At 33.7% G+C, this 26,803-nt stretch overlaps 1 protein-coding gene across 1 annotated transcript; it reads left to right on the top strand.

Annotated features, from left to right (window-relative positions):
• Window positions 1-321: 321 nt before the first annotated feature.
• Window positions 322-26,386, top strand: LOC109049267 (potassium channel subfamily T member 1-like). Its single transcript, XM_042711392.1, has 28 exons — window positions 322-428; window positions 5,426-5,505; window positions 5,605-5,707; window positions 6,724-6,765; window positions 6,874-6,922; window positions 8,057-8,116; window positions 8,299-8,373; window positions 8,454-8,537; window positions 8,622-8,716; window positions 9,760-9,943; window positions 10,901-11,065; window positions 11,189-11,325; window positions 11,609-11,672; window positions 12,085-12,193; window positions 12,370-12,478; window positions 13,219-13,368; window positions 13,449-13,684; window positions 13,757-13,967; window positions 14,869-14,974; window positions 15,088-15,260; window positions 15,362-15,433; window positions 16,198-16,332; window positions 16,546-16,657; window positions 16,757-16,990; window positions 17,721-17,837; window positions 22,754-23,045; window positions 23,850-23,934; window positions 25,145-26,386. The coding sequence occupies exons 1-28, from the start codon at window positions 337-339 to the stop codon at window positions 25,248-25,250; spliced, it is 3,477 nt and encodes a 1,158-aa protein (XP_042567326.1). The 5' UTR covers window positions 322-336; the 3' UTR covers window positions 25,251-26,386.
• The last annotated feature ends 417 nt before the right edge of the window (window positions 26,387-26,803 follow it).

Raw genomic sequence — 26,803 nt, 5'->3', positions numbered from 1 at the left:
AAATATATATATATATATATATATATATATATATATATATATCTATTATATATATATATATAATATATATATTTTTTTTTTTTTTTTAACTACATTCCAAATTCCCTGTGAGAACGTGTTAGAGTAACAATATCTGTTGTAAATTTATTAAGGTAAATTTTTATACTGGTCGTTGACAATGCAGTTTTTTACCCTGTGAGAACGTGTTAGAGTAACAATATCTGTTGTAAATTTATTAAGGTAAATTTTTTTTTTTTTTTTTTCTGTGTCTTTTCTCTTACTGTTAGTCCAAGACTTGGGGGCAGAGGGCTGGTCTTAAATGTGCAGGACCTCGAGATGACCGCTGGAGCATCTGTGGTTCCATCCCTTCAAACCTACTTCCGGTTACGAGACCTGTTGCTAGGAGACCAGACATTTCATGATGACAGGTACATGCATAGTGATTTTATTACCAGTGCAAGGTACTAACTGATTACATATAATCTGGATTAAGTAATTATATTAAATAAAAAAATTAAAAAAAATCTATCACCTATATATATTTGGAAAGTCTTCCAGTTTTAGGAACGACACACCAGCCACTAGTCTCATTCACGAACCCCAAATCGTAAAGCGCGCCATGCCTGACTCTCTGGCTCCTGAGGAAGATACAGTGGCAGTGACGTTTCCGTCCTCGCGCCGCTCGACGGATGAAAAGATGAGCGGCGCGTGCTACACCAACCACACATTTGAATACGATGATGGGAGCACGCGCACCGCGCGCCTGAGGTAAAGTGCGCGCACAGATGTCCTCAGAGCCAAGTTTGAAATTAGTGGACACATTTATCATAATTTAAAATCTTTGTCGTTTTCACTTTATTAAAAAAAAAAAAAAAAAATACATATATATATATATATATTTACTACATTCCAAATCCCTGTGAGAAACGTTTTTTTTTTTTAACTACATTCCAAAGTAACAATATCTGTTGTAAATTTATTAAGGTAAATTTTTATACTGGTCGTTGACAATGCAGTTTTTTAAAAATATATTTATTTTATTATACCTGTCTTATACGTCACAGGCTTTTCTTTATAAGATTTTTTTTTTCTGTGTCTTTTCTCTTACTGTTAGTCCAAGACTTGGGGGCAGAGGGCTGGTCTTAAATGTGCAGGACCTCGAGATGACCGCTGGAGCATCTGTGGTTCCATCCCTTCAAACCTACTTCCGGTTATGAGACCTGTTGCTAGGAGACCAGACATTTCATGATGACAGGTACATGCATAGTGATTTTATTACCAGTGCAAGGTACTAACTGATTACATATAATCTGGATTAAGTAATTATATTAAATAAAAAAATAAAAAATTGTTTGGAGTATATATATTTGGAAAGTCTTCCAGTTTTATGGAACTGAACAATATATATACTAGTTAATTAACGAATTCAAGTTTGCAGGTTTGTGAAGTGCTGACTTTATGTAATGTTTAATACGTCATGATGGTGATAACAAAGAATGGAATAGTTTTTCTGATATGTTAGGTCAAAAGTAATTAAAAAGTAGTCACAATACATTATGTAATATGTGTAATCCAATAGATTACTTTACAAACTACAAATTCTGTCATTTGTATTCAGTAATGAACTACAATTTGTTAGTAATCTCCCCAGCACTGTTTGTTACCCAGTTTTACCATTACTTCACCTGCAACATCATACCTGACTCATTGAAGGCCAGCGGATACAATCAAATAATGTTCGTTTAGCTTTAACCTGGCATACAATACAATGGACGAAATAATACAAGAATGGTAGGTTAGTCAACTGGTAAGTACTTACCGACATCACGAAAAAAGATTAGAAGACACCAAGACAGACACTGTGTCTGAAATGTAATATTTCCCTACTATATAGTATGTGACAAACAGTAATGGAGGAGAGTAGTTTGTCCGAATTCATGTCGAAAAACAGTAGACGAAAAGTACCCGGATGTCCGACTAAGTGTGCATTCGATGGACACTTACTATGAGGCCACTGGAGAGTAAACAACTAACGCTGTAGGTCAGATGACCGTAATCAACATGGTGGATGTGGTACATGCAAATTTGATTCATATCACCCATATTCATACTACATAGAACATACTTTTTTAACGGTTGCGAAGTAAGTTCAAATTCAAACGTAGCACCTGCTCAGACGGTAAATGATTTCAGACACACCGAGAGTGTTTGTATTGCATGCAAAGTAAGCAATTGCACTGCAAAATGCAAAAAAGACCACCCAAAAGGTTCTAGGATCATGGTGGTGAGTTTTGCGTCAGCATACACCACAGAAAATATAAAAACCTACTCATGTTTGCATGTTTTTTAACTGCTGAACGAGAACGACAAAGTATTTCCTTGGCTATTTGATTCTGGCAAACCTTGAATGTTAAGAAAAAGTCTTATCGTGTGTGTGTGTGTGTGTGTGTGTGTGTGTGTGTGTGTGTGTGTGTGTGTGTGTGTGTGTGGGCACATGGCCACATCTCTCCAGATCGACAGAAATAGCCTCTTGAGCAGGTTATTATCGGTGATTTCCTGAGAACAGGAGGGAGAGAGAGGGTGGACAGCGGGAATAAGCCAAAGAATTGCTCATTTGACTGACATTTAAATTGTCTTTTGGTTTTGAGTTGCTCCTTCATTCAGAGTTCTCTTTGTAAACACATTGTGGTAACTCTACAGACACTTGTGTGACTTTCCACCATCACAAAGACAAACACACTTAAGTCATGTTGCTATGACGACAATCATTCACTATACAAAAAACATATAATGGACCCTGGACCACAAAAGCAGTCATAAGGGTACATTTTTTCAAAATTGAGATTTATACATCATATGAAAGCTGAATAAATAAGCTTACCATTGATGTATGGTTTGTTAGGATATGACAGTATTTTGCTGAGATATAACTATTTGAATATCTGGAATATGAGGGTGATAAAAAATCAAAATATTGAGAAAATAGCCTTTAAAGTTGGAACATTAAGCTCTTAGCAATGCACATAACTAATCAAAAATTAAGTTTTAGTATATTTACAGTAGTAAATTTACTAAATATCTTCATGGAACATGATCTTTAGTTAATATCCTAATGATTTGTGACATAAAAGAAAAATCATTCATTTTGACCCATACAATGTATTTTTGGCTATTGCTACAAATATACCCCTGCGACTTAAGACTAGTATTGTGCTCCAGGGTCACATATGTTTAATAAGCTTTATGCATTAACAGAATGCAGATAACGGTAGGTTTACCACAGCTGTTGTGCATGTCAAAAACATCCTACTTATGCCTGTATTCAACAAAGAGATGCTAGTGAAACTAATAGACAATTAAAGTGCATTGAAATTCTAATGCAGAGACATACACAACAGAGAGAGACCAAGCAGTATTCTGGCAGTGAAGCGCACGCTTGTGCACCTGCAATCAAGAGCGTGTGGGTGGGTTATTTTGAACCATGCCACTATAGATTATGTACTTCCATAACAATCCTCTCAGCTCAGATCTCCGCACATCCTCGTCTAGAAAGCCTCTGGGTTTTCTCTGTTATGGAAGAGAAGAATGCAGTGCCGTCCTGGGTTAACCCGGCTCTGGTCAACTGGAGGCTGGACTCTTTCGGTAGCGATGCCGGGCAGAGGTAGGTTACGACGTCTCTAAGAGTCACTGCAGTCTGTGCATGTTTGAATAGGTGGAAACGTTCACTGAGTCTGGCTTATTTGCTGTTTTCCTGAATCTGAATTCCAGGTGCTGATGAGTGCTGCACTTTTCAGTTATCAAAGTTTTTTAGTATTCTTTCTAAGGTTAATTATTTCTCATGATTTCCAGTTTTACAGTGTTTATACGTAAACCACGCTAAATACAATCACCCATGAATTTTCTAGCAGAAACATATGGAATATTTTTGACACCACATTGAGCCAGGGGTCGTAATGTTGAAAGCTTCGTCTCACTTTATGAAAGCAAATAAAACCAGCGCTCCTGTGGTCTCCATGGGAACTGGCAGACTCATCGCATTTCCAGTGAAGATGTCTGGGACTGTAATGTAGAGAATTGCTCTTAGTGCTGAACTATGTAAACAGAGTAAAACATGGTGCTGGAAAGAATAAAAAGAGTCTTCATGCGTCAAAACATCACTGATCAGTTTTACACCCACATGCACAGGAAAACTCACACATAACGGCACATATAGGGATGACACTGTATAAAAATATTTGTGCATTGTAGTCACTTACATTAATAAGTGTTTGATGCATAATGTGTCTGCTTTTTAATAACATCAAGATTTCAGGTGTGCATATGTCACCATTTTAATGATTTTGCATTTACTAATTCATTTAAAATAGTACTAGTATTATGCATGCATGATGATAATTGTGAAATTCAGTTTAGCATGTCACACCACAGGACTTGTCAACTTTCTAAAAGTATTTCAACTACCCACGTGCACGAATACACACTTTCACCCACACTGACTGTATAAGGCAGCACTGCCGGCAGATCCACCTTCACTTATGTAAAGCTTTCATGATAAAGCAAGCATTTCTTTTCCCACTTTTATTTTCTCTCCATTTGTCTGCCTATATATTGCCAGTACAGTTGGTTGAAACGATGTCTTTGACCTTATGTTTTGTTGTTCTTTGTAAATAACTGTTCCAGTACCTTTTGGGGATGCTGTAATAACTTTAAGTCACTTTAAAACCATGTATCAATAGTTATGTTTCCATCCATGTATTTAAATGTAGATTTTGTAATATTGCCTAAAAAATGCTGGATAGAAAGATGCACATAAAATCTTAAAATATGCATAAAAAACGTAATTGGAGGGATTTTTTTTTTTTTAATCTGGTAAGAAAACACAAAAACTCAACAAAAACTCATGTGTCTTTGCCTCAGCAGATCATGTGATTGGATAACTGGACTGACCAGCAGACCAATCTCATTGCTCACCATCTAAAAAAATTATTTTAGTCATTCTAAAATGACTGAGCCAAAGTCTGTCATCAAAAAGATTTGGTATAATTTTCTCGCACAGATGCATTCCCAAACATCAGGCATTCACCTCTGAACAGAAGATTTCATCGTTTATCGTTCGTTTCGTCAGCAGCGTTTATTGCAGGATTCATCTGCATGCTCTGAGGCGCAAGTAATTATTATGTAGGAAAAAAGAGGCTTCCTCTTATTGCAGCAATTTTTTATTATTTTATTACTGATACTTTGTTCTCTTGAACACATGGGATGGAAATGGTGCTGTATTTGCAAATGTTTTAGTTCTCTTGAACACATGGGATGGGTTTGATTCACAATATATCTAATGTCACAATCATTCAGTTGTGATTTCAGACAGTGATTTGTTGGCTGCTCACTGGTTGAGGTTATTTAACAAATGCCTTTTTTCCTGCAGGGTCCATGTGGAGTTTTATGTGGATGAGAACACGTTTAAAGAGAGACTCAAACTTTTCTTCATCAAAAACCAAAGATCCAGTAAGTCAGCCTGGACTGTACACATTTAATCGTAACTTTTAACCTGTTATCAGTATTTCTATTTTATGGCCTATTAATGCACTGACCTTTCACCTCCAGGTTTAAGGATCCGAATATTTAACTTCTGTCTGAAGCTTTTGACGTGTGTTCTTTACATTATACGAGTCATGACAGATAATCCGGCCCAGCTCCGCCACACATGGTAAGAAGAACTGTTGTCTTAAAGGGACAGTTCACCCAAAAATGAAAATTTGCTGTTAATTTACTCACCTTTAAGCCATCCAAAATGTAGGTGACTTTTTTTCTTCAGTAGAACAGTAAATAAGATTTTTATCTGAAACGGTGGTACTTTGTGAAATATAATTGCTTCAGTTTTGAAAAAGAGTTTTAGCTTTGAGTGGCACTGCAATGGACTCTATTTTTGCCCCGAATTATATAATTATATAATTATTATTATATAATAACATTTCTAATATAATGATGTGTTACATCATTGATTGTGACTGGTAATGATGACGTATCATTGCAGTGATTGTTCATTTGTTGTTTTAAAAAGAGGTTGCGCCTGAATACTTTTTGTATACCTGATGAAGGTCATAGAACCAAACGTTGTTAATAAAATATGTGCAAGTATCGATAATGTGTGGGACTGCTGAGTTTTTGTTCTTGGTCATTCATAAAATGCAAGTCAATGGCTACTGTCACTTGAGAGGAAAATACAGGCAAGACAAAATGAATATGGCTCCTGGTGATATACTGAGGTCTTATGAAGTGAAACGATCGGTCTGTGCAAGAAAGTAAACATTATTTACAACATTATTACCTGTAATGCATAATTATTTTTGTCTTGCCGGTATATGCTTTTTTGACTCTCAAGTGAGAGCAGCCATTGACTAGCATCTTATGAATCACCAAGGACCACAGTTTTAGCCAAAACTCTTCTTTAGTTTTCTACTGAAGATAAAAATCACCCACGACCTCGGATGGTCTGAGGATGAGTATTTTACAGCAAATTTTAATTTTTGGATGAACTATCCCTTTAATGTTTGTGAGTTTAGGTTTTATTATGTGGAATGATTAGTTTGTTTGTTTTTTGTGTGATATTGGGAATTTTTTTTTAAATTCAGAGAAAGTTAGTGAATCATTTCATATGCTGCAGTAAATTCCCCTATAGACTGATGTGTCACAGTAAGCGACCCACACCTCCTCTCTCTACAGCATCAACTGCAACAGCACCACGCAGAGCAACGAGATCAGCTGGTGAGACAAATCATCAGCATCAAATTGCGGTTTATTTTTGGTTATGCAGATGCAATTCAGGGTTGATTTCATCTAATTTATTCGCTCTAATCTGCCTCTTTCTCCCAGGGAGCTTATATTCTGGGTAGACAGAAAAGTACCAGTTTGGGCCATTCAGGTGAGTCCAAAGAAAAGCAAATATTACTCTTTACAATCGGGTTTCATTTGTTAATTATATTACATAGTTAATTATATTGATTAATATAAACAATGCTTATAAAGCATGTATTAATCTTAGTTTAAGTCCAACATTAACTAATACATTATTTAAAATCAAAAGTTGTGTCTGTTTACATTAGTTAATGCTCTGTGAACTATGAACATTTTTATTAACTAACAATAACTAAGGTTAATAAATGCTGTAAATATATAATGTTCATTGTTAGTTTATTTTATTTAATGCATTAACTAATGTTAACAAATGAGGCCTTATTGTAAAGCATTACCATTTATATTTAAATGTAATTATTTAGCCTTCAAAACACTGCTTCATGAAGCTATGAAATTTTTATGAATCTTTTGTTTTGAATCATGTGATTTCAGCAAACAAGGCTTTGCTTCCAAAATATTTCAAACCGCTACACTATAAAAAAAAAAAAATGGCATTGAAACAGTTTTCACTTAGAAATTGCCAGTAAATTTCACAAATAATTACATAGAAATGGCAAGTAACACAGTGAATTAAACATTAAATTGTATTTTTTGTAAAACATCCTCCAATCATCTTTATTTATAATTTAAAAAAATATCTAGTGAACCCATGAATGAGTGTCTAATAGTTTTTAACTGATCTCAGGTCAGTTTTATAATGTAGGTTCATTTTAATGAAGTTAATAAATTTTAATATTTATGCAAGTATAATAAAACAAGGAGAATGTTACTTAATTGCTTTTAATTGACCTAGTTTAACAAATACTGTCTAATAACATACAAAACAAAGCCTACAAATGAATAGAACACACATTTTACAGAACCTTCTTATTTAATGCTACTGAATTATTTGCAGATTACATTTAATAGATTACATTTTCATGACAACATTTGCTATTGGTTTACAAGTTCTTGTTGCATTTACACCATTTTGACTGTTTCACATTGTAAAGCATTTGCTCTACTCAAGTTAGCTCTTGAAATTCAGTACTGTAGTTATTTTTGGCTTCTGTTTAGAAAAATGCTTGTGTTTTTCATCTAAACGAGTAAGTGTAATGTCTTGCACTTCGCTGTTTGTTTTTGCACATTTTTTTGTCCTCAGGTGATTGTAGCATCCATCAGTTTCATGGAGGCCATGCTGCTAATGTACCTCAGCTACAAGGTGAGTTTGTGCATATGTGCAATGTGTGAATGTTTTTATTGATTTTTCACACTCAGTTTGCTCTGAATCGGAGACTAGAAGTGTCTAGTTACTGCTGTTTGTTTGGCACAGCACTGTGGAACCACAACTACTGTTTGCTGATGTTCCAGACAGATTGTTTCTGAGTGCATGTGTTTTTTCAGGGTAATATATGGGAGCAGATATTTCAGGTGTCTTTCCTGTTGGAGATGCTAAATACTGTTCCTTTCATCATAACGGTAAGAAGCATCTTCAGAGCGAAATCCCAAAGTACATCTGATAATGAAATCTGACCCCTTTGACTCTTCGTCTGTGTCAGATCTTCTGGCCTCCACTCAGAAACCTGTTTATCCCTGTGTTTCTCAACTGCTGGCTGGCCAAGTGTGCTCTGGAGAGCATGATAGTGAGTTTTAACCATTCCTAAATAAACCCACTCCAGCGTCTATGCAGTGCTGTACAGAAACCAGACGATATGTGTTTGTTACAGAATGATCTGCACCGGGCGATTCAGAGAACACACTCGGCCATGTTCAACCAGGTCCTCATTCTTATCTGCACTCTCTTATGTCTCGTTTTCACTGGGTAAGAATCATTTTTATCTGGTTTAGGGCTTGGCGATATATATAAAAATTTATATATAATGTATTATATTAAACATGTTTAAATCTCATTTACTTCATGTTTAAAATCCAAACAAGAAATAAAGCTGGTTTAGTTCTAGAAAACAAGTATTTGCATACTTCTCCATTCACCAATTCATGGTACTGGAGACTTTCTGATCAAAAGTGGTTGTTATATTTTTATTATACATTTAGTTTTATTTTTATATACTGTCTTTTTCAGCACGCCTTTTTATTTTGTTATTGTATTTTTAATGTAATTGTATTTTTTTATTAATAATTAAATTTGTTTTTTTATTAGAAATTTAGTTTTTTATTTACTGTCTTAATATATAGTATTATTTTGATAACTTTTTTTTCTTGATAACTGATTTTGTTATTTTTTTATTAACAATTGTGCTTTTATCTACTGTAAATTGTTTTTATATAATTTGATTTTGTTTACTAATATGTGAAGTTGCTTTTTATTAAAGAAAATCTCTTTCAGCAAATTATTTTATTGTCAAGATTATTTTCTGTTATTTTAAATTATTTTAATTTTAAATTTTTCTTATTAATATTTGAAATTATTTTTATTCAAAGTTTAATTTTTATTTATGGTTTCTTTTAATACACATCATTTTATAGTAAAGATTATATTTTAAATTGTATTTGTTTGATAACATTTTTTATTAAAAACTACATCTTTTATTTTTATATATATATATTTTATTTACAAAATAAATTGAGTTTCATTTTGAGAATTTATTAATTCGGTTTCATAGCTTCTATTGATAGCAGCAGTTCAAGCACTAGCAGAAAAGCTGGCAACAGCATCTAAGGAGGGTGGAGCTTAAAGACCAGCCCCTCCCTACCACATAACTTGTAAAACCACAATAAAAAAATATATAATTCTGCCAATTTTATTGCTACAACGGGTATATCACCCTCCTCGTCTTATCACATCTGCTTCTTCTTCTTCTCTGTCTGTCATCAGCTACACTAAAGTCTTTCTGTCTCTTTCAGCACATGTGGTATCCAGCATTTAGAGCGTGCTGGGAAGAAGAGTCTGTCTCTCTTTAACGCCTTGTATTTTTGCATCGTGACCTTCTCTACGGTGGGCTTCGGCGATGTGACACCACAGATCTGGCCGTCTCAGCTGCTGGTGGTGGTGATGATCTGCGTGGCTCTGGTGGTGCTGCCTCTACAGGTCAGAGGAATCAAGCACTATTTCACACTTATCAGAACAATGGTAATTAAACACTATTTAAATCCCCTCACCCTCATTTTCCAAATCCAAACAAGAAATAAAACTTAAGTAGTTTCAGAAAAACAAGTATTTGCAAACCGGTTACTGGAGACTTTTTTTTAAGATATTTTTTAATTTATTTGCTTTTTTTTTTTTTATTAAATATGTTTTTTTTTTTTTTTTTTTTTCTATCTACTCAAATACCGACTTGACTATGAGCACAGCAAATGATCCGAGTATTTTTTACTCACCTTATTTTAAGATTATTCTTGTATTTTTTAATTGTTCTTTTTATTATTATAACAGATTTTTTTTTTTTTATCAAAAGTTAAAATTTATTTACTGTCTTTTCCAGAAAATGCGATTTAATTGTAATTGTCAAGATTATTTTTCTTTTTTATTGTATTTGTTTGATTTAATTGTATTTTTATCAATAATTGAATTTTTGTAATTTTTTTTTTTTTTTTTTTTTTTTTTTTTTTTTACACTTTTCTCTCTGTCTACTAAAATACTGACTTGAATATTAAAACAGCCAATAATCTTTGAAAGTATTTGCAAACCAATCCATTCACCAATTTTATGTTACTGGTGATTTTTCATGTCAATATTGCCATTTTATTATTAAGATTAAATTGTATATGTTTAGTTTAATTTAAGTTTTTATTAATAATTAAATGTATTTTACATTAAAAGTTTTTTTTTTTATTCTCTTTTGTAGCACATGCCATTTTATCATCAAGATTATTTTTCTTGTTTTTTTTTATTGTATTTGTATTTTTTATTTTTTATTGAATTCATAAAAAAACTTTTTTATTTACTGTCTTTATTTATTTATTTTTTTACTGTCTGTCTACTCAAATACTGATTTGGCTATTCCAATGATCTTTCAAAGTATTTTTTATTCTCCTCTGGCTGTAGTTTGAGGAGTTGATCTATCTGTGGATGGAAAGGCAGAAATCCGGAGGAAACTACAGTCGACACCGAGCTCAGACAGAGAGACATGTGGTCTTATGTGTCAGTACTCTCAAAATCGACCTGCTCATGGACTTTCTCAATGAATTCTACGCTCACCCACACACACAGGTGTGTATTCTGTCTGTCTATGTGCATTTAATTGGTTCAGAATGTCTTTTTTTCATCCAATTTGTCTGATGTTTACTGTATCTCGTTCTAGTTTGATTGCATGTTGTGTTCGTGCATGTTTAGGATCATTACGTGGTCATCTTGTGTCCGTGTGAGGTGGACGTCCAGGTGAGGAGGATTTTGCAGATCCCACTGTGGTCACAGAGGGTCATCTACCTTCAAGGCTCTGCCCTCAAAAACCAGGATTTACTCAGAGCCAAGTGAGTGACAGCCTCACTGACCAATTACAGCATTTGCCTATGCATACGTGGATTTGCATATGGTCTTATTTGTTTTTCATGGGGTTGCAACAACTAATGGATAAAATGTATTAAAGACTGATCATTGTTCAGTTGACAGAAGTTGATTCTGTGCTCTTATATACTTGTATTCCAAGCCTGTCCCCACAGAATTTATCTGACTTTTTGTTTTATACAATACAGTTTTCTGAGTGTTTGAAGGAGAGCTTTTTGGCTTCTGTGATTGGTCGCTTTTGTTCTGTAGGATGGATGATGCAGAAGCATGTTTCATTCTTAGCAGCAGGAATGAAGCTGATCGCATGGCAGCAGTGAGTGTTCACATAAATCACTAACCTTTTACTTATCATTCATATGTATTAGTAAAGTTATACATATCACTATTTTTAAAACAAAAGGATGTCATACAGATTATAATGTTACACTAGAATACATAGATTATTCTTAATAATTTATCTGTCATGTGTTACAATATTTGTATTGAATTTTTGACAGAATATGCAGTTAAACAATCCAATGCACAATAAAAAACAGAAAAGAAAAAGAAAGATGCAGAAAGAAAGAAAGAAAGAAAAATAAAGTGCACATACATAATCTACAATAACTTAATAAAATAACTAATTTAACAACATTACTGATGGTATGCATTCAATCCAGTCAGTTTATTAAATTAGAAATACAGAGGTAATAAACAGATATTGACTGGTATTGATTTATTGACAGGATCACCAGACTATTCTGAGGGCTTGGGCTGTGAAAGACTTCGCTCCGAACTGCCCTCTTTACGTCCAGATTCTCAAACCCGAAAACAAATTCCATGTTAAGTTTGCAGGTACTAATTTGCCTGTATTTCCACATTATTTTTCTGAATATTGTTCACTCTTTCTGCATTATGTATTTGTTTTCTTCTTACTTTCATTCTCTAAATCATTTGAAGCCCTTGGATGACTCATATTTGTAATCGTCAGCCATCTTGGCTCTGAGCAGAATGCCTGTTTCTTCCTGCAGATCATGTAGTGTGTGAAGAAGAGTTCAAATACGCCATGTTGGCTCTGAACTGTCTGTGTCCGGCCACCTCTACACTGATCACTTTACTGGTCCACACATCTCGCGGACAGTGAGTCGCGACTCTTTTAACGCTCTTAAAAGTGAAGTGTGTTATTTCTGCACTACTGTGCTAGGAATATTGACTGTTTTCAGACAGGTTTCCCAAACACACCTGTAGTCTTTACCTTGTTTTTTTTTTCAGCACGTTTTTTTACTGTCCGAATTGTTTTTGGAATTTTTTTAATTGTATTTGTTTAATTTAATTTTTATAAAAAATTAGTTTTATTTACTAAATAAATTGAGTTTTGTTTTAAGAACTTGTTTACTTTATTTTATAACTTATCTGGTTATACCATGTTTTTTTAACACTATCTTGAAACTGGGGTCAATTTTTTTTCAAATATGCATTAAATTGATCAAAAGATATTTTTTTATTGTTAAAAAAGATTTATATTTAGAATGATTACTGAAGGATCATGTGACACTGAAGACTGGAGTAAAGATGCTGAAAATTCAGCTTTGCATCATAGGAATAAATTACATTTATTAAATTATATTTTTTTATTTAGATTTTATTATTTATTAATATTACAGGTTTTGCTATATTTTTCAAGAAATAAACGCAGTGTTGGTGAACTTAAGAGTCTTCCTAAAAATGTTACCAACCCCAAACTTTAGAACACTAGTCTCATAATAATCAAGTTCTATCAAACCTGCAATTAGTATATCTTAACCTATGTTTGATAAAATCACCTGGCAAATGAAAATGTAATTGAAAAATAGTTCAGTAACATGTTAAATCCTTTTCAGAGAAGGCCAGCAGTCTCCAGAGCAGTGGCAGAGGATGTACGGCCGATGTTCGGGTAATGAGGTGTATCATATCCGTCTGGGTGACAGTATGTTCTTCAGAGAGTACAACAGCAAAAGCTTCACCTACGCGGCCTTTCACGCTCACAAGAAGTAGGGTTATACGCACTTTGAAATATATTAAATGTTTACGCTTGTGCTGTCAGGCTATTTTGTTTTGTTTGTTTGTGTAGATATGGCGTGTGTCTGATTGGCGTGAAGAGAGAAGATGACAAAAGCATCTTGTTGAACCCTGGACCGCGCCACATCATGTCTGCCAGCGACACCTGTTATTACATCAACATCACGAAGGAGGAAAACTCTGCCTTCATCCTCAGACAGGAAGAAGATCAGGGAAAGGGGCGGGCCCACTGGGACATTTTAAACAGCCCATCTGGCCTGCCTGTTCACAGCATCATCGCTAGCATGGGTGAGCGAGAATGGATAGAAGAGAGACAGGAGGTCGTGAGAGGTCGATTTATAACCATTTGATTGTTATTAGGAACAGTTGCCATGGATTTTCAGAACACCAGTCCCACTGAGAGCAGTGTCAAACTGGCTCCGCCCCCAGAGAACGAACAAGGAAGCCGCCGCCCAAGCATAGCGCCCGTTCTGGAGCTCGCTGACTCCGCCTCCTTACTGCCATGTGATCTGCTCAGCGACCAATCAGAGGATGAGGCCGGACAGTCAGATGAAGATGTAACAGCTAATGAGTGAGTTCATTCTTAGCTCCTAATTCAGATTCAAGTGGTTTATCTCAACTTCACAAGCGAAGTAAGTGTATAAGGGTTTTTATGCATATGATTTATGAAACCGAAAAGGAAAAGGGTCATTTTATGGTGCTTTTTTGTCCATTGTTTTTGAGTTTTTGCAGCCACTGATGGCTGTCAGCTGTCAGATAAGAGTAGGGCTGCATGATTAGTCGAAATAAAACTGAAATTATTTAATGTTTAAAAAATGAAGAAATTAAGACAGCCATAAATATTATTTTTGAAATTTTGCAGTAGTATTGTAAAAGAAAATACTAGAATTTTTATTTTACTGTAAAATATGATGATAGTAGTATTTTTTTTATTTTTTTTTATTTTTTTTTTACTTTTAGTAATAAAAATCATAATAAAATAAGAATTTTTTTACAGTACAGTAAGAGTAATAATAGTTATCTTTCTTATTTAGTAAAATTTTTTGTGGTTATATTTATATAATATCAATATACATTTAGTTATATTAGTATATTTATTGTTATTATTATAAATAATAATAATAATTTATCTTACAGTACAATAATTGTACAGTACTCATTTTACAGTATAATAAGAGTAATAATTATTTAATATTTAAAATTATTATTTATTTATTTATTTTATTATTTTATAGGCATATTAATAATTCATTTATTGTACATATTGATATATAATCTGGAGTTTGTTTTTCTTTCAAAAAATCAAATTTTAAATCGCTGTATGGTTTTTTTATGTGCACATGTATCAGAGCATGTGCACATTCATCAGATTTTCTCCTTTTGTGTTCCACTGAAGAAGCAAAATGAAGTAAATGTTGATGTTTTTATGCAAACTAACTTGTTAGAGTGTATTTTCATGTTAATTTCCTCAGATTTGTGAAAGGATACCCCCCAAACTCTCCATACATTGGGAGCTCCCCGACCCTTTGCCATCTCCTGCCCCAGAAAGCCCATTTCTGCTGTTTACGGCTTGATCAGGTGAGCACCAGCCTCTATGTGGTACGGATGTCTTCCAAATGTTTTATTTTCATAAGATGCATTGCACTGGACCACATCTGCATATCATATTTGTCTCATATTTGCTCCTCTAGAGCTGTGAGCATGTTTTCTTTGAAGACGCAAAAGCGTATGGCTTCAAAAACAAGCTAATCATTGTTTCTGCTGAGACGGCTGGAAATGGCCTTTACAACTTCATAGTGCCTTTAAGAGCTTATTACAGACCCAGACGGGAGCTCAACCCTATAGTCCTGCTGTTAGACAACCTGTAAGCACACACACACACACACACACACACACAAACACACACACACATTCAACCTCATGTGAGTTTCAATAGTGTTAGTAATGTATTTCTACTTCCTGCAGACCTGATGACCACTTCCTTGAGGCCATATCCTGCTTCCCAATGGTGTATTATATGGGTGGCACCATTGACAAGTACAGTTAGACCAAAAAAGTTATCTTTGATTAGGGCTGCACGATTTGCAAAAAAAAAAATTGTGATTCTTTAATAAAAATTGCGGTTGTGGTTAAAAATTTATTTTATATGAAGAAAAGAGATGCACAGTTTGGCCAAAATTGTTGCAATAATAAATCAATATAGTAATAATAAATATAATATAATGATGATAATTATTATTACCAATAAAATCTAAAAAAATAATAATAAGTATTACTATTGTAATATTTCACCATAAAAAAAAAAAAATCATGAAAACATGATTTGTGAAAGTGATTTTTCTAATAAAATTGTGATTGTAATTTAAAATGTGTTTTATATTTTAAAAAGGGCTGCACAATTTGGCAATTTTTTTTGCAATTGTGTATCACTATAATATATATAAATATATAAATTACATATATATATATAAATTACATATAATATTTGATAAATAAATAATATAAATAATTAATTAATTAACATAATATATATGACAATAATTATTATAATTAAAATATTATACAAAATTATGTTATTATTGTTATATTTCACTGTTAAAAATAATACAATAAATCATTTCAGTGCCTTCAGCCACAGCCTTTGTGATTTCATGATTGCAATCATATCATCATTTTATTTTTATTTTTTTATTTCAGTTCATTTTATTTCAGTTAATCGTGCAGCCCTATCTTTGACAGCCAATTCAAATATATCCCTCTAGATGTGAATATATCTGATTGGATGTTTGTGTGATTGACAGTTTGGACAGCCTATTGCAGTGTGGTGTTCTGTATGCTGATAATCTAGTGGTGGTGGATAAAGAAAGCACTATGAGTGCAGAGGAGGACTATATGGCTGATGCCAAAACCATTGTCAACGTGCAGACCATGTTCAGGTGAGACTAGAACCAATGACCTGCATCTGTGAGTAGAAACTGATATAAATTGTGTAATATGCAATTTCAGTATCACCAGGGAATGTATGAACTGATAAAATGTTTACATTGAATGCAGGGTAAGTTGTTTTGAATAAATCCATTTGCTAAATGCATAAATGTAAATATAAATCTATAAATATAGTCTAATTTTCTCTGTCTGAGTCTCTCCAGGTTGTTTCCAAGTCTCAGTATAATCACAGAACTGACTCACCCATCAAACATGAGATTCATGCAGTTCAGAGCGAAGGACTGTTACTCTCTCGCCCTGTCCAAACTAGAGAAGGTGAGAGATGGAGAGAGGAGAGCACATTTATGTTCTACTTAAATATGGAATAGTGTAGTTTTGCTGAAATATTGAAAAATGTGTGTATTCGATCGACAGAAGGAACGTGACAAAGGCTCAAATCTTGCCTTCATGTTTCGTCTTCCATTTGCTGCTGGTCGAGTCTTCAGCATCAGCATGCTGGACACACTCCTGTACCAGGTGTGTGTGTGTGTGTGTGTGTGTGTGTGCAAAGAGGAATTTGGACTGTCCCTAGTAAACCCAGTCACAGCGCCCTCTTGTGCTCAGGAATTAAACATGACAGGTGCAAATAGTAACATTTTATGCATTTGGTGACTTACATTGCAAAGTATACAATACCACTCAGTTTGATTTTTGAAAATATTTTTGAAAGGTCTCTTCTGCTCAAGTCTGCGTTTACTTAATCAAAAATATAGTAAGAACAGCAATATTGTGAAATATTATTACAATTTAAAATAAACGATTTCTGTGTGAATATTGTAAAATGTCATTTATTTCTGTGATGCGCAGCTGAATTTCCAGCATCATTACTCCAGTCTTCAGTGTCACATGATCCTTCAGAAATCATTCTAATAGTTTGTTTTGCTGCTCAAGAAACATTTCTGATTATTATCAGTTTTGGAAATGTTTTTGATGTTTTTTTTTTTTTTGGTATTTTTGGTGGAATGTTTGTTTATTGTTTGTTTGATGGATAGTTAACATTAGAAAGGAATTTATTTGTTTGATAAATTTATAAAAATATTTTGAAAGTTCTTTTTGTTTGTATATCATATCTGGATGTTTGCCTATGCAGAGAGATGCATTAGTAATATTGGTTTTGGTTTTATTTTGTTTTTTTTTTTTTTTGTTTTTTTTGTTTGTTTTTTTTGTGAGTGTTTGTGTGGTACTAATTGTCAGATTGGTGCTGGTTGTTGATGGGACTGTGGATCAGGATTGGTTTGCGCTGTGAGCTCAACACACTGTGTTTGTGTGTTTAGAATGATGTGAGTTGTGATCTGTCAGTGTTTGTTTATTATGATGTTGTTGTTTTTTTTGGATGCATGTATGTGAGGCTGATCTCTGGATCCACACATACGGGAGACTCTTCCAGAAGTTCTGCTCGTCTAGTTCAGAGATTCCCATCGGAATCTACCGCACAGAATCACACGCATCACCTGAGGTATCTATCTATCTGTCCATTTTCTTTTTTCTGTCCGTCTTTTTTTCATTTCATACATCTGTCTGTCTTGTCTATCTTCTATCGTCTATCGTATCTATCTTATCTATCTATACTATGATCTTTCTATCATCTTTTTATTTCCTGTCCGTCTATATTTTCATTTTTTGCTGTTTTCTATTCAATCATATCTATTTATCATTTGCTTTGTCCTGTCGTTTTTTCATCATCTTTTGTACTTTTTTTATTTTCTTTTTTTTTTTTTCCTATCTTTTTTTTTTAAATCTATCTTATTTTCTTACATTTATCTTCAGTCTGTCTGCATCCCATTTTTTTATCTAGTCTTTCAGATCCCTTTTTATTTTCCTGTCTGTCTGTCTGTCTATCTATCTATCTATTCGTTTACTATCTATCCTATTATATATCGATACTGTCTGTCTGTCTGTCTGTCTGGTCTAACTATCTATCTCTCTATCTATCGGCGCTGCTTTCTGTCTGTTCTGTCTGGCCTGTCTGTCTCTCTATCTATGTATCTAATTTTCTATCTATCTATCCTATCTATCTATCTGTCTTCATTCCTGTCTATTCTGTGCTATCACTTTCTTCTATTTTCTAGTCTATCTATCTCTATATTTCTATTCATCTGTCTTCTATCTATCTTTCTATCAATCTACTATCTATCTGTTATCTGTCTTTATTCTGTCTATCTATCTATCTATTTATCTCATGTATCTATCTATCTGTCGCTACTACATTATTCTTTCTATCACATCTATCTACTATACTATCATCTATCTATCTATCTATCTGATCTATCACTTCTAGTCTAATCTTTCTTTCTTTCTATTATTTTTCTTTCTCTCTATCTTATGTCTATCTTCTATCTTTTTTTTTCTCTATCTATCTATCTAGCTTTTTTTCTTTTTTTCTGTGTCTCTATCTATCTATCTATCTCTTTTATCTATCTATCTCGCGATTTTTCTTTTCTATCTTCTTCTTCTGTTTTTCTATCTTTTCTTATTTATCTATTTCATATTCTATCTATCTATCTATCTGTCCTTCTATCTCCTATCGATCTAGTTCTATCTATCTATCGTATCTCATCTATCTATCTATCTATCTATGATCTCGTCTGTCTCTCTTCGCTGTCTTTCTATCATTTATCTATCTATCTTATCTTCTATCTTTCATTCTATTATCTCTCTTCTCTCTATCTATCTCTCTATCTATCTATCTCTCTATCTAGATCTATCTTCTATCTATCTATCGTTCTCTCTATCTATCTATCTATCTATCTATCTATCTGTCTATCTCATCTATCATCTATCTATTCTACTATCTATGCTTTCTACTCTGTGCGTCTTCTTCTTCTCATCTATCTATCTATCTATTCTACTATCTATTTCTTCTATTTCCTATGCTAAAATCGACCTACTCTTGTTTTTCTATCTGCCTATTAATTATCTTATATCTTTTTTCATGGCTCTATCATCTTTATTCACATATATCTCATATTATTTTGTGTTCCATTGTTACGGCCGCCTCGATTTTTCAAGGTTCTATCATCCTCATCTATCTATTAAACTTCGCACCATTAGGGACTTCTGAGTCAAAGTCCTCAACCATCTATCTCCTCCATCAGTGATCATTAGAGCACCCACCTCCTGAGAAAGAAGAGCATGCTACTGGACTAGGCTTCTCAGTATGGCGTAGCTGAAGAGTGCGCTATTTCTCCCTCAGCTCTATCCACCATCGGTCTGGGCGTCTTTTAACGTTCGCTCAAAAGGGAGAGCTTACGAACTCGGTTCAATCTAACCGCTATCAGCACTTGTCCTTGCTGGGAATAGTAAACCATATGTATCCCCCCTTACTATCATTAATAATTTCTATAGTCATCTATGATTTATGCTTAAGTACAATCCTTTTTGGTTTTATCTAATGTGCCCCAATCATGTTTTGTTTTGAGATGGTTCTATCTCCTTCTCTTTTATCAAATTCTCTACTATAAAATCAGCTCCTGTCCTACCTTTCTCTCGATATCAGCACTTCTGAAATTTATCTCAGATTATGGATTAAAAATGGTTCTTATCACTGATTTATCTTGAATCCTGAATCTGTGGTTTACAGTCTTGGTCAGAAAACCTTTTCTGATCAGACTTTTATACTCTCCTTGATAATTTTGATCTATCAGTATTTCTCTCTTCCCTCTTTTTCATATTCTGACTTTAAACTCTTATAGAGGAGTTTCAAATCTAAACACCTAGGTATGAACCGATTTAATTTGGGGTATTTGCAAGGATCTATTATCTATCTATTTGTAGTTTTAATAGTCTTATTTATCTTATCATTTCCTCTATTCTCTTTCTATCTATCTATCTATTCTATCTTCTCCTCTGGTTTTTCTATCTATTTTATGTATTTATGTGATTTCTATCTTTATATCTGTCTTTCTATTATTTTCTAGCTATCTTATTTTTCGATTGTATTCAGCTATTTATCTTTCTTTTTTCTATCTTTTGACTCTATCTATCAGCTATCTCTCTTTCTTTGCTGCTTTTCTTCTAGGGTGGATTCTTTTTGGTCTCATAGTTTTTATCTATCTATATCTATCTATTATATCGATCTATCTATCCTTCTAGTCTATTTCTCGAGCTCTGCTCTTCTTCCTTCTCTCTATCTATCGATCTATCTATCTATCTACCTTTTCTAGTCTTTCTATCTTTTTTCATCTTTCTGTGTGTTTTTCTCAACGTGATCTATGTCAGTTTCTATCTTCGATCTCTTTTCTATTTTTTCCCCTTTTAATGTTTTTATCGGACTATTTCCTAATCTATTTTCCTATTGTAGGTCTGTCTATCTTCTAGGCTAAACTAGTCGTGCTACTTATCTTTCTATCTTCTCTACTATCGATCTATATCTATCTTATCTATCTATCTACCTATCTTAGTTTGCTGCTAGTCTATCTATCTATCTTTTCCTCTTCCTTCTATCTTCTTCTATCTCTCTATCCGTATCTATCTATCTATCGTAGTTTCTCTATCTCTCTTTCCATATCAAGATCTACTCTATCATCGATCTAGTACTATGCTTCTATCTACCTATCTGTTTGTTCTAGCAATCTATCTATCTATCTAAGCTACTCTGTACTTTTGTATCTAATCTCTAACGCATCTATCTCTCTATCTGTCCGTGCAGATCCCTATCTAGGATCTCGATCTATCATTCGCTCTTCTATCTACTATCTATCTAAATCTGTTTTCGTACTCTATCTATCTATTATCTATCGTATCTTGTAGTTCTAGATAGCTAGCGTAGCTATGTCTAGGGCTCTATCTTCTGTAGTGATCTATCCTATCTATCTAAACTCGATCTATCTATCGATCTATCTGTCCTATCTCTCTAATCTATCTATCTTTCTATCTGTATCTATCTGTGTTCTAATCGATCTATCTACTATCGGATCATTCTAGCTATCTAGCTATCTAGCTACTATCTAGCCTCTGTCTATCGATTATCTGGTTTCTATCTATTCTATCTATCGTCTTATAGCTATCTATCTATCTATCTAATCTATCTATCTCTATATATCTACTATCTATAATTCTAATCTACCTCGATCTGTCCATCACTCTTCTGGCGCTATATTCTGTCATTCTATCTACCTAGCTGTACTGTCTGTCTGCTCTATCTATCTATCTATCTATCTATCAGATCTATTTTCTATCTTCTCTTTATATCTATCTGTCGTCTATTTTAAATCTGTCTATCTATCTATCTACTATTTTAGCTATCTATCTCTATCTATCCTATCGATCTCTGTAGGTTCTATCTGTCTATCTATCCTATCTATCTGTCTATCTTCTATCTGTCTGTCTGTCGGCGTCTATCTATCTATCTATCTGTATCTATCTATCTAATCTATCTACTATCTATGCTACTAATCTGTATTTTCTTACTATATATTCTATCTCTCGTTGTTCTATCTATCTATCTATCTATCTATCTATCATCTATCTACTATCTATCTATCGAGTCTATCTATCTATCTATCTATCTATCTATCTATCTATCGATCTACAGTATCTGTCTATCTATCTATCTGTCTGTCTATCTATCTTCTATCTATCTATCTAATCTATCTGTCTATCTATCTATCTATCTATCTATCTGACTATCTTCTATTAGCTATCTATCGATCTATTCTATCTATCTATCTATCTATCTATCTAATCTTATCTCTCTATCTATCGACTATCTATCTATCTATCTATCTATCTCTATCTATCGTTGTTGCTAATCTGCTACTATCTTCTATCTATCTATCTAGTAGTACGACTCTTCGATCTCTTCATCTATCTAAATCTATCTATCTGCTTCTATCTATTCTTCTATCTATCTGTAGTTTCTCGTCTATCTATCTATCTATCTAGCTATCTAGTCTATCTATCTATCTATAGTATCTGTCTATTCATCTATCTATCTATCTATCTGGTCTGTTCTATCTTCTAATCTATCATATCTATCTATCTGTCGGCTGTCTATCTATCTAACTCTATCTATCTATCTCTCTATATTTGTGTCTATATCTATCTATCTATCTATCTATCTATCGATTCTATCTATCTATCTATCTATCTATCTATCTCTATCCTATTAGACTCTATCTATCTATCGCTGTATCTATCTATCGATCGATGCTATCTATCTATCTATCTGATTCTATCTATCTATCTATCTATCTATCTATCTATCTATCTCTCTATCTATCTATTTCTATTATATGTCCATTTGTATGTCTATGTTTTAATAATGTGTGTGTTTAGTGTATGATTAATGTGTTGTCATTTTTTTTTTAATATGATGTGTTTTTATTTTTTCTTGTTGGTGTTTTTTATATATCTCATTGTAGCCGCCTCCAGTTTCAAGGTTCTGTCATCATTGAGGGGTTAAACGACACCAGGGAGAAGGGGGAGGAGTCAAAGATCCTCACCAGGAGCTCCTCCAGCAGTGACCAATTAGAGCACCCACTCCTGAGAAAGAAGAGCATGCACTGGACGAGGCGTCTCAGTAGGCGGAGCGTGAAGAGGTGCGACTCCTCCCTCAGCTCCATCCACCAGCGTCTGGGCGTGTTACGTCGCTCAGAAAGGGAGGAGCTTACAGAACTGGTCAGGAACCGCATGCAGCACTTGGGCCTGCACACGGCTGGATATAGTAAACCACGCCCCTTACCTCATTAATAATATTGATATATATAATAGGTTTATGGTTAAGTACAGCCATTTGGTTTGTGGAAGATGTGCCCCAATCATGTTTGTTTTGATATGGTTAGTAACCCTTCTCTTTTACAAATTCCTGATGGATAAAATCAGCTCCTGTCCTACATTTCTCTCATATCATCACTTGAAAATTTATATCAGATTATGGAATTAAAAAGGGTTGTGAACACTGATTTATGTTGAATCCTGAATATGTGGTTACATTCTTGGTCAGAAGAACCTTTGTTTGATCAGAAATTATACTTCCAGATAATTTTGATCAGCAGTATTTCTCTCTTCCTCTTTCTCATTCTGACTTTTTTATATTATTGTGGATGTTATAAATATATCTGACAGTGATGTGATGAACCGAGTTAATTTGGGGTATTTGCAAGGTAAACACCCTCTACTATAGTGTTGCAATTAATAGTTTGCTCCTGGGGTTTATTTATTCTTTTCATAGTATTCTCTCCACATGTATTGAGAGTAATATAGAAGATAAGACAGGAATTATAGGGAGGAAATTATGCAAGATTTTGTGGCATATTTAGATTTTAAAGAACTTAATTTTAATCCATTATAATTCCCCGTCAATGTTTTTGAATTGAATTCCATGCTACATAACACAACAAATTATAAAACCTTATACTGTAGCCTAAAGTTCTTATCAAGATATTAAAGTGCTTCATCTTTTCCTGTGGAACATTAACCACGCCCATATTGTTTGAGTGACAGATGTGTCCACCAATCTCCGTTGCAGATGAGTTGAATGACCAGCAGAACTCCATCTCATATGTGCTGATAAACCCCGCCCCCGACACGCTGCTGCAGCTCAATGATGTTGTGTATGTATCACATCCCTCCTGACAGATACACATATACACACATTTATTTCTTTAACTGGTGTTATTCGTAAACGAATTGTAGGAGCTGTTCAGAAATATTCAGACACTTTTTAGGGCTAGCTATTGTTTTTGGTAGCTAGAACTATATTAAAGTAATTTTCTGTAATTAAAATAAAATATTTTAAACATAAACCAGCGTTATTATAGTAAACTAAAAGTAAAACTAAAATTAAAACCACTGAAACTAAAATGAAAAAATATTTACTTGAAATAAACATGAACTGAAATAAATTATAAAAAAGACTTATTTCAATTAGTTGCCAAGCCATTTCTCATTCTAATTTAATTTAGTATTTTATTTAATTCAGTTTAACTTGTACTGAATTAATAACTATACTGTAATTTAGTTTATATTGTTGTGATTTAATGTATATAAATGTACTATATTTAGTCATTAAATGCATGAAATAATAGTACATGAAAACATATAGAATTTAAATGTTTGTTATATATAATGTTTCAAAATAATATTATCTCACTGACATAAAATTAAATATTAAAACTTTAACAAAAATGAGAAATGCTGATAAATAGTACTAAAATTACTACAACTGAAATAAAAATCAATTAAATCTATATAGAAATATAAAAAAGCCCATAAAACTAATAAAATGTCAAAAGCATGTAACAAAAACTCAAATTAAAATAAAAACTGAAAATATAAAAATATAAAGTTGTTTAAATATAGTATATTATTATATAGGCCTACTACAATAGTATATAAATGATACTAAAATAACACTGTACTGTAAACATCCCTACTGTCATACTAGAGATTTTGGTCATACCAAACTGCAATTATTATTCATCTTATTTGTCTTTTTTGTAGATTTTTAGATTTGATTTAATTGGCATTTTTAAAGACATTATTTAGTCATGCGTCATGCAATTTTCTCAGGAAGACCACCCAAAAAATCCCCAAAATGTAGGCCATTCCAGGTTTTACTGTTTCTATAGGGACATTTGTTCATATTAATGTGTGTTTGCAGGTGTGTGTCAGGTTTAAGCAACCTTGTGGTGACATTTGTCCCTCATAAAGACATCAAAACCTGATGCACACACCTCTACTCAGACATATGCATTGCACACAAACATCTGTGTCAAGAATCAAACCTCAAACATGAATCAAAGTGCTCATTGTGTTCTGCAGGTTCCTGATCCGTCCGGATCCACTGGCTCACGTACCCGAAGCACTGCCTGTACAAACCCACCGGTGCCGGTCCATGACTGACACACCAGAACTCAACAAGATTTAACCGGTCAGAACTACATCAAAAAGCCATGATAGAATTGGACTATAAAGAGCTGTCTGCACTTTAAACGTTTCGCTCATATAAGCTCTTGCTCTTAGATTCATCAGTGATATTATGGTCTGAACACTGCATATAATACAAATAGCTTTGTGAAATATTGTGCAGTGAAGTCAAGCTCAAGAGGGTTATTTATCCAGTGCAGTAACAAACACATAGATTGTCCTGTTGTAGATCAGACACTAGAGGGCGATAACGTTAGCATAAAAACTGATTGCAGTCATGCAATTAACTTTGTAATTTGGATAATCATGTTTTTGCTGTTGTAATGCAGGCATGCATTTCTCGTTTCATTTTCATGTTTGTTTATTGCCTTACAGTGTTTTGCATCAAGGAAGATCACTAACAGTCTACTTAATTCTGTACAGCAGCCACAAAAACTATTTAAAATATCTGAATGTCATTGCATTAAATAAAATATCAAACCAAGTAGCATTTATTAAAGAAAGATACACCAGTTGATTCAGTGACCGAATAAAGACTTAAAGGAATAGTTCACCTAAAAATGAAAATTTGCTGACAATGTCCTCACCCTCAGGCCTTTAAAAAAATGTAGATGCTTTTGTTTCTTCATCAGATTTGGAGAAATCAGCTTGAAATCTTCATCAAGCTTTGAATTACTTGCTCACCAATGGATCCTCTGCAGTGAATGGGTGCCATCAGAATGATAGTCCAAACAGCTGATAAAAACATCACAATAATCCAAACCACTCCAGTCCGTCAGTTAATGCCGTGTGAAGCATGCTACATTGGTGAGCAAGTGATGAAGAAATAAACTCATCTGCGTCTTGGATGGCCTGAGAAGAGTACATTTTCAGCTAATTTTAATTTTTGGGTGAACTACTCCTTTAAGTGTCCATTTTTTGGGGGGTCACTCCATTCTAGCTATTCTAGTCATTATTATTGCTGTGCACATTTAATTCATTTTCAGTTAGACTAAGTTGTCCACAATCCAGTAATAAAGAAATGTGCAACGTGTTGATATTGTAATTATAATGTACAATGTATTTACATAGAAGGTAATTTGTACGTCAGATATTTTTGTGAATTTGGTGCCTTTTGAAATTAAAGTGTTTAATGCATTTGTTGTTTTAGGTTGTGTGTGTGTGTGTGTGTGTGTGTGTGTGTGTGTGGGTGAGAGAGAGAAAGAACATTTAATAGTGCTGTGAGGTGTGTCCATTTGGAAGTACAACTCATGATCATGTGAGAGTGGGAATAAGAGCGAGTGCCAGCAGTGTGGGGCATACACACAGACACACACACTGCAGAGAGAAGCAGTTTCGGTAGACAGGTCTGAGCAAGAGGGCGAGACTGGGAGGCGTGTGAACGGCAAGGTGTGTGTGAGGAAAAATTCATGGAAAAGTGTGTGTGCTTATTTTTTTAGGAGTGATGAATTATTGGACTTAAGAGGGAACATTATCAGTCTAATGTGCTCTCTCTCTCTCTCTCTCTCTCTCTCTCTCTCTCTCTCTCTGTGATATACGGGTGATTCTTCAGTT

The sequence above is a fragment of the Cyprinus carpio genome, chromosome A21, assembly GCF_018340385.1.
Source record: "Cyprinus carpio isolate SPL01 chromosome A21, ASM1834038v1, whole genome shotgun sequence".
NCBI lineage: Eukaryota > Metazoa > Chordata > Actinopteri > Cypriniformes > Cyprinidae > Cyprinus > Cyprinus carpio.
The sequence above is the reverse complement of the archived record's forward strand: the minus strand, read 5'-3'. Positions and strand labels throughout refer to the sequence as shown.

Coding starts and splice junctions, on each gene's coding strand:
- LOC109049267 (XM_042711392.1), top strand. CDS start 337: ATGACCGCTGGAGCATCTGTGGTTCCATCCCTTCAAACCTACTTCCGG. Junction 15,434..16,197: donor ATGGGTGGCACCATTGACAA/GTACAGTTAGAC, acceptor TGTGATTGACAG/TTTGGACAGCCTATTGCAGT. Junction 16,333..16,545: donor AACGTGCAGACCATGTTCAG/GTGAGACTAGAA, acceptor GAGTCTCTCCAG/GTTGTTTCCAAGTCTCAGTA.